The sequence below is a fragment of the Copadichromis virginalis genome, linkage group LG11, assembly GCF_057382275.1.
Source record: "Copadichromis virginalis isolate Kocher_CV1m ecotype Utaka linkage group LG11, C_Virginalis_male_GT1.1, whole genome shotgun sequence".
In the NCBI taxonomy this organism is placed as follows: Eukaryota; Metazoa; Chordata; class Actinopteri; order Cichliformes; family Cichlidae; genus Copadichromis; species Copadichromis virginalis.
This window is the reverse complement of record NC_140628.1, coordinates 11,848,694-11,863,545: the sequence shown is the minus strand read 5'-3', so window position 1 is coordinate 11,863,545 and position 14,852 is coordinate 11,848,694. Positions and strand designations below refer to the sequence as shown.

At 41.5% G+C, this 14,852-nt stretch overlaps 2 protein-coding genes and 1 long non-coding RNA gene across 6 annotated transcripts in view; 1 reads left to right on the top strand and 2 right to left on the bottom strand.

The window, feature by feature from the left end:
• cdkal1 (CDK5 regulatory subunit associated protein 1-like 1) overlaps nt 1–14,852 on the bottom strand; it is a 281,165-nt gene that overhangs the window by 150,053 nt on the left and 116,260 nt on the right. For all 4 annotated transcript variants that reach the window (XM_085473177.1, XM_085473178.1, XM_085473180.1 and 1 more), the window contains one exon: nt 9,113–9,216. In XM_085473177.1, the coding sequence (XP_085329303.1) occupies nt 9,113–9,216 (104 nt within the window). The remainder of the gene's footprint in view (nt 1–9,112; nt 9,217–14,852) is intronic.
• On the top strand, nt 670–2,568 carry LOC146698161 (uncharacterized). The gene is made up of 2 exons (XR_014922993.1): nt 670–1,827; nt 2,006–2,568. It is a non-coding gene; the product is annotated as an uncharacterized LOC146698161 (long non-coding RNA).
• On the bottom strand, nt 2,314–4,268 carry LOC146698160 (uncharacterized). The gene is made up of 2 exons (XM_085473176.1): nt 3,769–4,268; nt 2,314–2,880 (listed from the first exon to the last, which is right to left on the bottom strand). The coding sequence occupies exons 1-2, from the start codon at nt 4,026–4,028 to the stop codon at nt 2,610–2,612; spliced, it is 531 nt and encodes a 176-aa protein (XP_085329302.1). The 5' UTR covers nt 4,029–4,268; the 3' UTR covers nt 2,314–2,609.

The window sequence follows — 14,852 nt, the reverse complement described above, 5'->3', positions numbered from 1 at the left end:
CATGCATGGTAAGGAGCTTTCTTGTCTTTATGTCAGTGGCTTCTATCTCCTCCTTTGGCCAGCCTATTACCCCAGCAGGGTACCTGATCACGGGCAGGGCGTACGTGTTGATGGCCCGGATCTTGTTCTTACCATTCAGCTGACTCCTCAGGACTTGCCTGACCCTCTGCAGGTACTTGGTGGTTGCAGCTTTTCTAGCGGCCTCTTCATGGTTCCCATTCGCCTGTGGGATCCCCAAGTACTTGTAACTGTCCTCTATGTCTGCAATGTTGCCTTCTGGTAGTTCAATCCCCTCAGTTCTGACTACCTTCCCTCTCTTTGTTACCATCCGACTACACTTCTCCAGTCCGAACGACATTCCAATGTCATTGCTGTATAGCCTGGTAGTGTGGATCAGTGAATCGATGTCTCGTTCACTCTTGGCATACAGCTTGATGTCATCCATGTACAGGAGGTGGCTGACAACTGCTCCGTTCTGTAGTCGGTATCCGTAGCCAGTCTTGTTAATGATCTCACTGAGGGGGTTCAGGCCTATGCAGAACAGCAGTGGGGACAGAGCATCTCCTTGGTAGATCCCGCACTTGATGGTGACTTGTGCTATGGGCTTGGAGTTGGCCTCTAGTGTTGTACGCCACATCCCCATTGAGTTCCTGATGAAGGCTCTTACGGTGTGTTCACACCGAACGCGATGGACGCGAATAGAGCGTCAGGTTTACATGTAAAGTCAATGGAAAGGCGCGATGACGCGCGATTGCGGGTCCCGCGAAAATTCGGAAGCAGATTTGCGTCGCGAAAACGCCAAAACGCGTGAAACGCGCGTCAGTGTAGCGCGTCTGGCGCGTTTGACTCGCGAATAAAACCACGCGCGTGAGTTTTTGTGTTGCATTTTGTGCATACGCGCGTTTCGCGTCTACCGCTCGAGTTGGAAAAATCTGAACTCCAGCGTCAAATCGCGCCGCGACAACCAATCAGGAGCCTGGTGACGTGGCTGTTACCTAGGTCAAAGGGGCAGATCCAGCCAAAGCCTTTCATACTTCAATGGAGGGGAAGGCTAATCAATGTGGTAGCAAACAACTCGGAGCTGTACAACACCAGCTGCTTTCAGTACCGAGACAGGAATATAAAGGACCGAGCTTGGAGGAAGATATGTGAAGAGATCGGGCAACCTGGTAAGTTCATTCATTTCTCTTTTGAAAGTTTTCACTGACCCGGGGAAGCCGCACAAAAGCTAGCAAGCCACCGCTATTTTCCCACTGACGTACAAATACCGTTCTGCTTTTATGCATGTTGTCATTTAGGAATATATTTTATTGTTTATTAATAAACAGCACACAGTGGTCCCGCTGTTCATCCGTCACTGCTTTGCTTTTTCGCTGATTTTTTATTGCACAGTACAGCATTGCATTCTGCAGCCTGATTGACAAATCTCCTGCGCTTGCCAAATTTATCACGTTTGGTTTTGATAACCATCGCGTCCAATAGAAAAAACAGCACAAAAACACCCATAACTATGAGCCTCATTCGGAAATAGACACCTGCACCGTGAGGGAAAAAGGCGCACGAAAGTGGCGGGCAGATGAAGACAAACCGCGGCATAATAATACTTTTACGTTTTGCAATCTACAAAGGTTTGCACTTTGAGAATCAATTGTGAGAACTGTGACCAGGGGCTAGTTATTCTGAGAACCCCTGCAATAAATGAGGGACCACTGTCTACTCTACGATTATTATATCCAACCTGTTAACATTTAATACTGTATTGATAGAACCAACTGATTCTGCAGCAGAGCATCCCCAGTCCCTGAGCTCCTGCTGCTGCACCCACAGGTATGTACAGCAAGCACTGATACCTTTTTAGTCGGTGGGATTCCCTTGTGATCACCTTTACTAAATATCTACAACCAATCTGATTATATCCTGTTATTGTTTTTTTTTTTTTTTCAATGTTGAAATTAAAATCTAGTAGCAGCCTTCTCATTTCTTTGTGTTTTGTGCTGTTTTACAGGCCCACAGAGGAGGACGGCTCCGAGGCAGATGAGGGACGGGTCCCAGGACGGTCCATCGGCGGTGGAGCTGGCCATCCTGGAGTCCCTGAAGAGGCCACACCAGTCTCCAATGGAGCATTTCCTCCTCAGCCTTGTTCCTGCTCTGGAGAGCAGCTGGTCCTTTTTATTCCTGTCTCTCTGTAAATACTTATATTTTATATATTTATGTTTAATGTTTTTCTGTTTGAGACTTTTAATATTATTTCAAATAAATGTTTATAATGACTAATGTCTCAGTTCTACTACACAGCAAATGTTGGCACACAACTTGACACATGTAGAATTTATTTCATATTATACTAATGACAAAATATACTGATACAGTGGGATGCAGAAGTTTGGGCAACCTTGTTAATAGACATTATTTTCCTGTATAAATTGTTGGTTGTTACAATAAAAAATGTCAGTTAAATATCATACAGGAGACACACACAGTGATATTTGAGAAGTGAAAAGAAGTTTACTGGATTTACAGAAAGTGTGCAATAATTGTTTAAACAAAATCAAGCAGGTGCATCAATTTGGGCACCACAAAAAAGAAATGAAATGAATATTTAGTGTATATCAATGTGTGTGTCTCCTATATGATATATGGGGTGCCTTTGTCTGGACGTGCTTCCCATCCAGAGCTGCACAGCACAGAGGAAAGTTCCAGCGCTCCTGGAATCCCTCTGTGATGGAGCGCCAGTCTCCAGGTGAAGGCACAGCCATGAAATCGTCCACTAGACAGTCCCAGATGGACGTCGCTGCCTGGGGGGTGATCTGGCTCACCGTGGACACACCGACTCTGAAACTGAACGCGATGGTCCTGAAGGAGTCCCCGGTGACAAGGAACCTGGACAAAATTGTTCAAAATCAGTATTATGTGTACTGCAGTTACAAAATACATTATTCAAATTCCAAAATACTTTTGTGATGTCAGATATAAATCACAAAACTTAAATCTTACATAAAACATTTTGTAATTATAAGGATAATTACAAAATGTATATTAGATAATATCTAAAACAGTTGTGTTTTGTTTTAACTTTAACATATCATAATTTGATTGGTAGCAACTTTCACAACTACAGTGAGCCAATCACTCATAATTCCTAAACATGTCAATCAGGTAGGAATGAAGTGAGACATTAATAGAAATAAAGAGTTGTGTGTTGACATGTAGCCCTTTCCTTGCTTAAATCATTAATATTTTTGAAAAATTAATCTGTGATAAGACAGCTTATCAAGATAGAACCATGTAACTAGAGATGAACCAAACTGTTCACAGTTTTATCTAACTCTGTTTTAATAAAGGCTGTGACCCCTGCTATAGAGTCTGACAGCTGCAGGGATTATATACAAATATTCAACTATCCCAGAATTAAACCAGGTCTAAATAAAAAGGAGTGAGTATCACTACAAAGGTTAACTCAGTGGTCCTAATGCTACAGTTTGATATCAGCAAACACCGAGCGCATACATTGATGTGACACCACAGCCATGCTATCATGCAAACACTGATAACAGCATAAATCGAATTAAATCGGGGCTTGATGAGAGCTTCTGAGTATCACTAGAAATATTATAAACAGTCGTCTTTGTACCACAGTTTGCTTTCAGTAAACACCGACAGCATTCACTGTTAGCATAGCACATCCATGTTAGCAGTGTATAACTGGATGGATTAGCATATTAGCACAGATATCAATAAAGGACTACCGTATTAAATAGTTTTACTAACCTCAGGCAGACGGACAGGCGCTCTGCAGGTGGGATTGAGCGTCTGTAGTTGGTGTTTAAGCGGGCGATGCTGGGACCGACGAGGGAAAGCAGGTCCTCAAACTGGCCGACGGTGATAGCGCTGGAATCGGCCGTCATCCAGGCGCAGCTCCTGGAGCAAGTGGTGAAACTCACCAAACTGCTCATGCCTCTGGAGGACCTGATGGACCCAGGTACGGCGAGGACGTCTTTTACGCCGCTGCTCTGCTCTCCACAGTACATAGAGAAGGGAGACTCTCTCTTCAAGCGCTAGCTCGATAGCTGCCATCTTGCAAAGATACCAGTCTGGCACAACTCCCTCCCACATTCCTCCCACATTTCCGGTTCACGCGCGTCAAAATATCATATTTTGACGCGCGATGGATTTTTCTTGGACACGCGTTGAGACGCGAATGTACACGCGTCAAATTAGGGGCGTTTGGGGCGTTTTATTCGCGTCCATCGCGTTCGGTGTGAACACACCGTTAGGGTCCCATTGATCTTGTACAATTCTAGGCATTCCAGTATCCAGCTGTGGGGCATTGAGTCATAGTCATATATATATATATATATATATATATATATATATATATATATATATATATATATATATATATATATGTGTGTGTGTGTGTGTGTGTGTGTGTGTGGGCGAAATGCAATTGTAGAAAACAGATCTAAAGATGTGTTTGTTAGGCACTGTTCTGTACACAATGCTCAGGTTAGTCTAAAAATGTCCTTATGTCAGTATGCCCTACATCATAAATGGCTTGAATCCTAAGTTTATTAATGACTATATATAGGTAGTCTTGGAAAGAACATTCTAGAGCACTCCATCCGTCTCCATTAAGACGTGTATTGCCCCTCTGTTAGTCTTCCTTGGTCTCTTGTGTTCTGGGGGCCTCTGGATGTCTGGAGTTTTGATCTCCTCCATACCTGCTTCATGCCCTGGAGGACGGGGCTGTGGCCCCCCCACACCCTCTAGCAGATCATTACATGAAGGAACCTTTTGAAAAAAAAAAAACAAGCGCGTCCATGCTCACAGGTGTACACACGGGTGATCACACCCACAAACTACACCCTTTTTGGCTCCTACCTCAAAGCACACTGTGTTCTGTTGATCTTATGTGCTGCACAATAATGTTTAATATTTAGTATTTACTGTCATATTCCCATATATCATTGTGATGTTGTTTATTCTATTACTCTTGTTCTCTTCTGCTTGCTTTCTTTTTTCTTTCTCAGCAGGTGATCCAGGTGATTGATATATGCATTTTTTTCCTTTTTTTTTTCCTGCCCGTTCTGTTGGTTTTTGTTTTTTGCCCTTCTCCCCCGTCCCTCTTCTCAGCTGTTTCTCTTTCCCTCTTTCTTTCTCCCCCTCTTTCCCCCAGTCAAGTCTGTCCCGTATTCAGTAAGTGAAAATAAAATAAACAATAAAAGGTGAATCAAATGGACCATTACGGCAAGGCTGGGATGGTCAATTTGGTAAAGTAAATCCGTTGGGCATCTTTCTTTGCCTTTAGACAACAATTCTGATGGCAAAAGAGCCAAACGGGACAGGCAAAAGAGAGGAAAAAAAAAAGACGTGTATTGTTTTTTTGGGTGGGGGGGGATCCACACACTGGATCAGTTCAAACTACATGCTGACTGTCAGTTTTTAAATCTGCCCTTTATTGTCTAAGGCTATTGCCTGCGACCTCTCATTCAAACTTTAGTACTATCCATTGGTCACATGTAACTACTAAACCCCAGACGCTTTTAACCAGTAACAGTACCTTAAATTTTACAAACCACATCCCTGCATCCTCTGTGCTGACAAAATAAACAGAGCGGCAGAGACATTTTATCCAAGTTTAAAGCTGAAACTGAAAGCTGAGGTTAAACAGCTGAGTGTTCACAGTAAGTAGGGTTTGATTGACATCTCCAGAAGAATATACACCCATGCTTTCCCACTGACACGCAAACCAACCCACTCAGCTCCCCAGCACGTGTTTGTCACACACATGAACCCCTCCACTCCCCGACCCATACACTCTCTCAAACACACACACACACACACACACACACACACACACACAGCTGTCATTTCCCGTGACATCCCCAGCCTCTATTACCTGCATGCATTAACAAACCTCTCTGATGTTAAAAATTATAATTCATACATTTGAATAATTCAGATTACTTTAAAAGCTGTGCGCTCACACTCGCTCACTCTTTTCCCAGCTTGAATGAAAAGTGTTTACCACAAATCGCATTCGAATAAATCCTATAAGTCCTTTTAAAATTCCTTAGATAAACCAATCAAATACCCCCAGCGCTGGGCTGACTGGCCAATCAAAATTAGCATTCGTAGAAGCGGCCTAGTTTTACTTAAAAGCCATCAAATAGCAAATCAAATTGCAGCGTCTATTTGTGAGGTTCAGTTTGTTAGAGTTAGAAAAAAGGTGATAAATAAAGTGAGAGTGAGAGAAAAAGGGGCCCTGCTGCACCAGATGTGTGTGCACGTGTGTGCGTGCGTGTGCGTGGTGAGAGAGAGACATTTGAAAACAGTCAACAAGAAACAGGTTAGCAAACTGCACGTTCCCTTTAGATTAGATCTAAGGCTTGGATGGTGAGACCTCACATCTTTTCTCATCTCACTGTCCATGTCGGTTTCTGTTAATTCCAGCTATCTGTAAATCATAACCTTCTGCTTCCTTTTTCTGTGTTTTCAAAACAACAACTGTCTCTGACACTCATATTTCCTGTGCTGTAACGGATTACTCCCCACCCTACACTCAACACACGCGCAGACAGTTCCCATAACTTCAGAGGACATCACTCTGACTTGCACTAATGTCACAGACCAATCCCGTGGTTCTCAAATTGTGGGCTGGCCCCCTTTGGTTCCTAGTTGGCACAGAGCCAGCACAGGGGATGTGTGAACAATGGGCATTTTGACTCTGTACGTTTAGACCTGCAGCGTTGCAGTGGTGCAGTGTGGAGTGCTTTCATTTGGGGGACAGTGACAAAAATATCTGAAGTATCCGGTAGTGTGGGTAACTCTGGTTGGTGTTTGTGCTATTGCGGGTCATTATGTGCAGCCCATGCAACTTGTGTTAGTGTTTAAAAAAAACACAAACACTCAATTGTATCTCCTGTTTGAGCTTCTCACACATGCTTTTTTAATCTTCTGTGCGGGGCTTTTTTAATTTTGCACTTCTTCCTCTTAAACTAAAAAAGAACACACTTTTTAACCAATCAGCAGCCTGTTTATACACGGGATTATTACTTGTACATGTTGATGGCTTCTTGGCAGAGTGTACAGGAGTGTGCCTCCATATAAGTTGAATTCCTACAATCCCTTTCATGGACACACAGAGAAATGCAAACTTACACCAAAGGTAGGACGATAAAAATTGAGTGACTACAGTTTATATTTAAATTTAAGATTCAACTTGGAATGAGCATTGCTCGTGACACACACAAGCCTATTAAGGTTATCCATTGTAGTGCATGAGGCCCTGTAATTAGGAGTGAAAGATGTATATACTGATTTATGTATTTACTGTTGGTAGTTAGCAATGAAAGCTAAACCTGTTTTTAAATCTATGCATGTGTCTTCCCAAAGCCTGAGTATACCCTGTCTTTCTAACTAGGCTGGTGCGTTTCTTCCTCCTGATTTCACCCAAATCATACGACCATGATCGTAAAAACATACAAATACACACCAAGGTTCAAGCAGCTGGTGAGTTTGTCCTTGACTGCCCACCCTGTGGCAGTGGCATGGATGCAGCTGTTTTAGAGGGTTCAGGATGGGATTTTAAAAGCCGTGTCCTTGTCAAGGGTGGACTCTTGGTTTATGTTTGGGGGGGTTTTTGGAGGAGAGGGAGGGTTAATTACCCTAATATCGAAGGTTGTGTAAAGACCAGCACTCACATTGCATTGAAAGTTCCAGGCTTGTTGTTTATGTCAATTAAAGTATTCTATTAGCTGTGCAGGAGCAATTAGCACACAAGGATATTTTCTTTTGGGAAGTAATACAGCAGACACCAGCGTTATCCAATCAGTTCTGAGCAAATTATATAACACACCTGGCACAATGCAGTACAGAATTTATTCATCTCTTTCTCATGCAAGCATCGCAACAGGCATCCCTGCTGCGATGCTTGCACTCGGATGGAAAACTGTGGCGCAAACGTAACGCAAAACAACTTTTTAATGATTTAATAATGATTTTCATGACACTTAGCATTATCAGTAGTACATTTGGGAGCCAGGATCAACCTGAACGAGTAAATCCTAAGAGTCCAGAACACAACAGCCTGGCAAGTCCTGTTAGTGGGAAGTTCTTACGGCAGTGGGGTGAAGAACAGCATAATAAGAAGTTTCAATACTTTGCGAGAGGTTTTATATATTTAATTTTATCTGTAGGTATGAGGCTAGAACGCTGTTATAAAAGAGAAAGGAAGAAATGTACCTTTGTCCCTTTTGAACTTAGCATGTTTTTGTGATTACTGTGAAATAAGTAAAGTTAATGGCAGAACGAATGGATTTTTGTCATCATTTTTCATGTCTTTGGCAGGAAGATTTTGTGCATTAATACTTAGTTTTACAGCAAAGTTTGAAACACAATGAGCTCATGGATAAACGCTGGTGTTAAAGGGATAACAGAGTGACCCTAGCTAGTTTAAACAAATGAAAAACAGGCTTTTTTAATAGACAGTTGGCTTTTTAAAATGCATATCATAAAATGGATGATAGCGCCTCGATAATTAAGTTAGCCACTTGTGTCATGAGTGCGTAGACTTGCCCTTGACTGACCTGCCTGGGGCTCTAACAGAGGCATGGCCTGCTGTGCAGTTAGGGATTCTGGGAGTGTGCTCTTAAGGAACAGATGCCAGCGCACAACAGCTGTTCCTTTGGCATCAAACTAGAGCCAAATGGCTGGAGCCTCCACCCAAGAACAAAAACATCAACATGTGTTACTAAAACCTCTCCCTCTTAATAAGACACACACACACACACACACACACACACACACACACACACACACACACACACAGGAGTACGCTGAATCAGAACTTAAGTGTCTCCACAACCACAGAGACACAACCTTTTATACTCAATTCGAGCACAGTCAGGGTCAAAATCCACCAACATAAAGGAGAAAAGGAAGTGGGAGCGCTGGATTTATAACCAAAGGCAAAACAAGAATGTGTCACATGATTTTTTTTATCTCAGTTATCTTATTCTAAACCAAAACTGTAACTGAAATTGAAATTCCAATAATTGCACAACCCTGTGTAGTGATAGTGTGTGTCTGTCTACAGAGAAAAGGTACTCACCCTGAAAAGACTGCCTTGCTCTCTCCACTAGCTCCTCTATGGGATAACTGGCCAAGTCTCCTCTTGCATGCTTCGTCTTGCAGTAGGTACACGCATTCAGACACCTACACCGACAGAAAGACACAAAAGAAAATGTAAAAAGAGAAAGATCGAGCAAACCTTCACTTTTGACTTTATTGAAGAAAACATGTTTTTTGCTTTGGGGGCTTGTGTTTCAATCTTTTTGTGCTCCATTTATATCATACGGCACAAATCTAATAATATATTAAACATCAAATGAAAGCAGCTGGTTGTATTCACCAATGCCATTGGAAATGGATGTCAACTTAAATGAACTATACTCAGCTCAAAATGTGAAGGTGGAATATATAAATGAACAGAGACTTTTAACCTCCTAGGACCTGCCGTCCACATATGTGGACATCACATTTTGGGTTATTTAGACCAAAATACTCAATTTTGCTCTACAAGGGCCTGATATCCACTTACGAGGACATTATACTGCTACTGTTCTATCAAAATGTTAAATGAATATCCTCATTTGTGGCTCTCATTTTTCTTAAAAACAAAAATAAGGTAAAAAAAAAAAAAAAAAAAGTCTGGTAATTCTTTGTTTTTACATTCATCAGGCCCCAATATGCCCAAATATCAAAGAGAAATTAAAAATGCATGTCGTGGAAGAGTTCGGGTCTTAGGAGGTTAAAAGGAAAGTAATGAAGCTTGCCCTGTCAATTAAGGAAAAGCACTAAAAGACAGGGGAGAGTAAAAACTGTTCTCTCTTTCATAAACTATTTCAAAGGATTAGAAGTGACCATGGACAGCTGTCTCAAAGACAAACAGTGGAAACGCTAGAGTCGCCGCATTGTTTTGTTCAAGAAAAAGGAGAGGCTTGATTCAAATTGACTGTGAAAGGAAGGGAAAGGAGAATGAAGCAGAACAGAAAAATGAGAACAAAAATAAAACTGCCTCACACTAAACCCCTGAGTATGGCAGGGTGTAAACTCCGGGAGAGTGCTTGGTTGGGAAGATCAACCAAACCACACTCTATTAAAACCATCTGATGAATTTGGATTCATTTTCAGACCTCGAATTTGTCATTGTAGTTTGAAAAGTACAACCTGGCATTAAAAAAAAGTTTGTGCGATGTGTTAGCATCCTGAACTGCAAATCAATTACCACCTATATTAAACTGAAAATGGTAAAACACACACACACACACACACACACACACACACACACACACACACACCGACAGTATTACAAAAATAACTGTCTCGTTCAGGTGCATTTTATGGATTTAACATCTTTTCCAGCCAACTGTTGTTGGCATGGAATTTCTGAGGTTACGTGAGCATATGACATCTTTGTATTTTCTATTTTCCATCTAATTTTGTTTCTATGCATTTTTCTTTTTCTGGCTTTTTTCCCCTCGTTGGTTCCATTAGTTGCAAGTACATGTTATTGGGTCAGTCTGAATAAAACGCTGTGGCATCTCATTAGCAAAATACTGCAAAGTAATTGGGGGTAAAGACCCAAACAAACTCAATTATAGCTAATAATGGGCCAGTACTTCTACTCTTAAAGAAAACCTGACTGTCCATTAGCACAGTACTACTAATGGAGGCTTCTAACCTTGGGAATACATTGGGTACAACGTTGTTGCTAAAGCTGATCATGGTAACATAAAACAATGCTTGGGATTTGTTATATATGCATCCTAAAAGCAGCTCAGTTCTGGTTCGCTCAAAGAAGGAAGCAAGAAGAATGAGTTGAGTAAAGTTTGAATTATCTGACTGTTTTGCTTCGCTTAATGCGCCTTATAATCCGGTGTGCCTTATGGTCCAAAAACAAAAACAGTAAGCATAAACTGCATCCTTGACATTCACGGAAAAATAACATTGATCCCCAGAAACCTGAAGCACAAAGGACAAAATTTGTGGGCCAAAAAGTACTGCCTCACAAAAGACACCACTAATCACACTATGATATTACTCCATATATAAAACAATATTGTGCTCAAGAATGACCATGTTTTTCAATTAGTAGGATGGTGGATTCGTTAATCCTGATAGTTTCCAATATCCAGTGAGTAATGTTGTGAAGCATCTCGCAGGTGGAAGCTGGGATCATCTGTAATATGGTAACATTTTTTTATATAATCGATATACAAGAAGTGATATATAAATATGTTCCGTAGAGGAAAGTTCAGCTGTTCTTCCTCTGATGGTTCATAGTTAAATACTGGATCACATTTAAACCAGTGATAAAAAAAAAAAAAAAAAGGTTAATCACAGTCTATCTACAGAGCAGATACACTACAACTTTACACAAATTCTTTGTCAAAAATAAGTAACACGCAATAACCTAAAGATGACAAAAAAAGAGGTCATTCTGTTACGGCACAAACAGCTACATTATACATGTCGATCCACTTGTTCCACTGCATTTGTTGGACCATCTAACACCTCGCACACTAAAATGCTGCAATCCCTCTCTTATAATCGTTCTGACATTCATTTAAAATAGCAGAAGAATTTTCAATGACACAAATCACCACAACGGTAAAAGAAAACCGAGCTATCCATCCATCCATCTCTCCTTCTCAGAGTATTGCTTCGCTGAGGGCACTAAAGATGGCAGCTAGGTCACAGGACCTTGCTGTGGAGAAAACACAGACAGATGGGACCCCGTGTGCGTGCACACACACCGACACACACACACACACACCACCAGGGGGTCAATCCATCTTAATGTGATCAGGCCCAGCTGAATGGATCACACCAACATTAATCTCAAGAGACAGTCAGTGGCCTGCTTGTGTGTCTGTGTGTATTTGCATCAGTAACGTGCAATGTGTGTGCGTTGGTATGGCTGTGTTCAAGTGTGCTGCTGTTGCTGAACATTTGTCCAGTATCACAACAATGCATTAGCGGTTTCGACTTCTCCATTAGCCAGGACGGTCTGTGACAACTAGACCAACGCTGAGCGCAAGAGGAGCCTGTGTCCCTCCCTCGCTGTGGCAGGCACATGCACGCCTTTACTTTGTATTAAAGTTGCGATGGATGATAAATTATTTGAAATAATACAACAATTTTAAAGCTGCTTTTACCATTCAGGAAAACTAAGCAGCTGCAGTGACGTAAAGACGCACTTTGATAGTTAAATCCAAATATTTCTTGGCCTACTTTATATCTGTCCTTGCTCCCTCTTCTGTTTTGTCCCAGTTAATTAAACCACAGAGGTAGCTGTTGTACCTGACAACAGTGTAGTTCATCAATGTGTTACAATGAGAAAGGTTACCTCCCCAATGTGCGTGTGTGCGCGCGTGAGATGAAGACGGAGAGATTGTGTGGTTGCAGCCTTGAAAAGGTAACAAAGGGAGGAAAACCCTGAGGTTCCTCTATACATTTGTAAGCCTGCCTCAATACACACACACACACACACACACACACACACACACACACACACACACGCACACAAACAAAGTACAGTTCCCTTCGGGAAGGATCCCTTGTGCTGCATATTAAGAACAAGAAAATCATTTCTCAGTGATAAGTATTTAGAATCTAGACATTAATTAGAAAGCTACACATTAATTAGAAAACAGCCATCGGTGTGTATTAGTGTTCGTCGGGGCTCGTATTGTGCCAGCTTCAAAACGCAATTATGAAAACAAAGCTTAAACTGCGAGGGGAAGTCTGAGCGCCATGCAAATTGTAAAGCAAGATTAGTCATTGCGCTTATTGTCGAGACGGGGAGACGCTGAAGTGGGTATATTAGCAAACAAAATCTCCAAACTGCTGTTATATGGCTGAACAATGCCTGTGAGTTTGCTGTTAGTGTCATCTCAAAGTCAAAGTGGAGGTGGCGAAATAATATGGAGTCAAGGAACAAAGACTGCTGACACAATGACGTTAAGACCTATTAGGAGCAATGAATAGAGGGGTTATTAGTAATTCAGAAAAAGATTGGCAGTTAAAACCCATTTCAAGTTGCATGGGAACTGCACACACACCGATGATCTTGTGTAAGTCATAAAAAAGGCAATATTCATCACATCAAATATTATTAGGAGCTCTAATCATAAGGGTTTGGGATTAAGCGGCGCTTGTGGCGCTTAGTCAATGGGGGTTAAGTGGAGTTGCGAGGGTGGGTTTGAAACGACACAGAGATTTTACTTCATTTTTCAAAAGTGTAAATTTGTGCGAACACTTTTCTACGGTGGCTCGCTGACTTGTGACGATTGGTTAACACTCTGAAGCTGTGTGTTAGGTAAAAAAAAAAAAAAAGTTTTTGCACCAATATTTCACATGAGGATTGGTTGTTTTTGCGTATTTGTGTGTGCATGGATTTCAGTGAGCTTCCTTTCATCTACGAGTGTGTGCTCTAATGCAGCTGGGCCCTGTTTCTCTCTGTGTTCAATCCAGCCTTTGTTCATGACCTCTCGAGTTCTCTTATCGAGTCTCATGTTCCCCGTGTTAAATACTGAAAGAGCTCTGTGTGCATTTTCGAAAATGTGTCACATGTTGACCCCGCGTTTCTGAAACTACTACAGCAGCTTTGCTTGTTGTTTTGACTGAAAAAAGTCAGCGTGAGTATGTGTGTGAGAGCGTGTGCGCTTGTGTGTGAAACCACATCTCCACGTCCACGTAGTAGCTGTGTTTTCCCAACTTCTTGTTTTGTCTGTAGTCTGACCTCGAGACGGTGTTTGTGCTAAAGTCAATCAGCCTATTGTTGCTGGAAAAGAATGGTGGGATATTTGTTTATTTTGGAACTCACTGATAAAGTGTCACGTGAAGATATGCTATGAGGTTAGGCCTACAATCAGGCTGACTGAGTCAGGTAATCGGCTCACTTCTCTGGCTTACTAACCACTTTGCACTCTAACTTACTTGATTTTTAAGTCCCCTTTTTGCTGATGATCTGAATGCTGAGCTGACTCACACAGTAGGTAGATTCAGAGGTCAAAAGGATCTACACACAGTAATAACCGTCAACTGACAGCTTGTTTTGCTGACTTACTACTTCATGCAAGTCACTAGACAAAACAGTGGTTGGAGACCGCAGGTCGCCTGAACTGATTGTGACCCTTTGCAATGAACTTGTGATCTTGTTGCTTGAAGTTGATGAGCAGGTCTGCAACCACTTGCAAACAGCTGCCATCTTCAAAGCAAGTTTGATGTGTCAAGGTGATAAAACGGCAAGACTGAGCCAGTCTGCTGTCAGTCTGCAAAAGAACTGCATCAAGTTGGCAATTACATGTAATGTGTGTGTTAATATGGTATAAGTTGTCCACATATACATAAATTTAAAGTAAACAACAATTCACATTAACTACTTACATTTAGAGTTCAGCTAGAACCTCAGATTTGAAACAGAAATTCCTCCACAAACCTATTATTATATTGGAATAAAACCAGAATAGAACCAGATGACAACCAGTTTGGTTGAGTTCCCTGTTGCAGAGCGATGCACTGCAGATTGACTAAAACAAGTTGGCAACGTCTCTAACTACACATTAGAGAGAAATTATTTTCAAATGCAGTCAGTGTGCAACAGAATTTTTACTCCATTCTTACTGAATTATCAAGGAGTGACTAGTCAAATGCCTTAAAGTGGACCTATTATGCTCTACCATGTATATAGTGTGATACAGTGGTGGTTACTCACATAAAACAGCTTTTTTCTTCCTCTTGGCTCTGTATGACGTCACTAAAAGTCGATATCTGCTTTAAGCAGA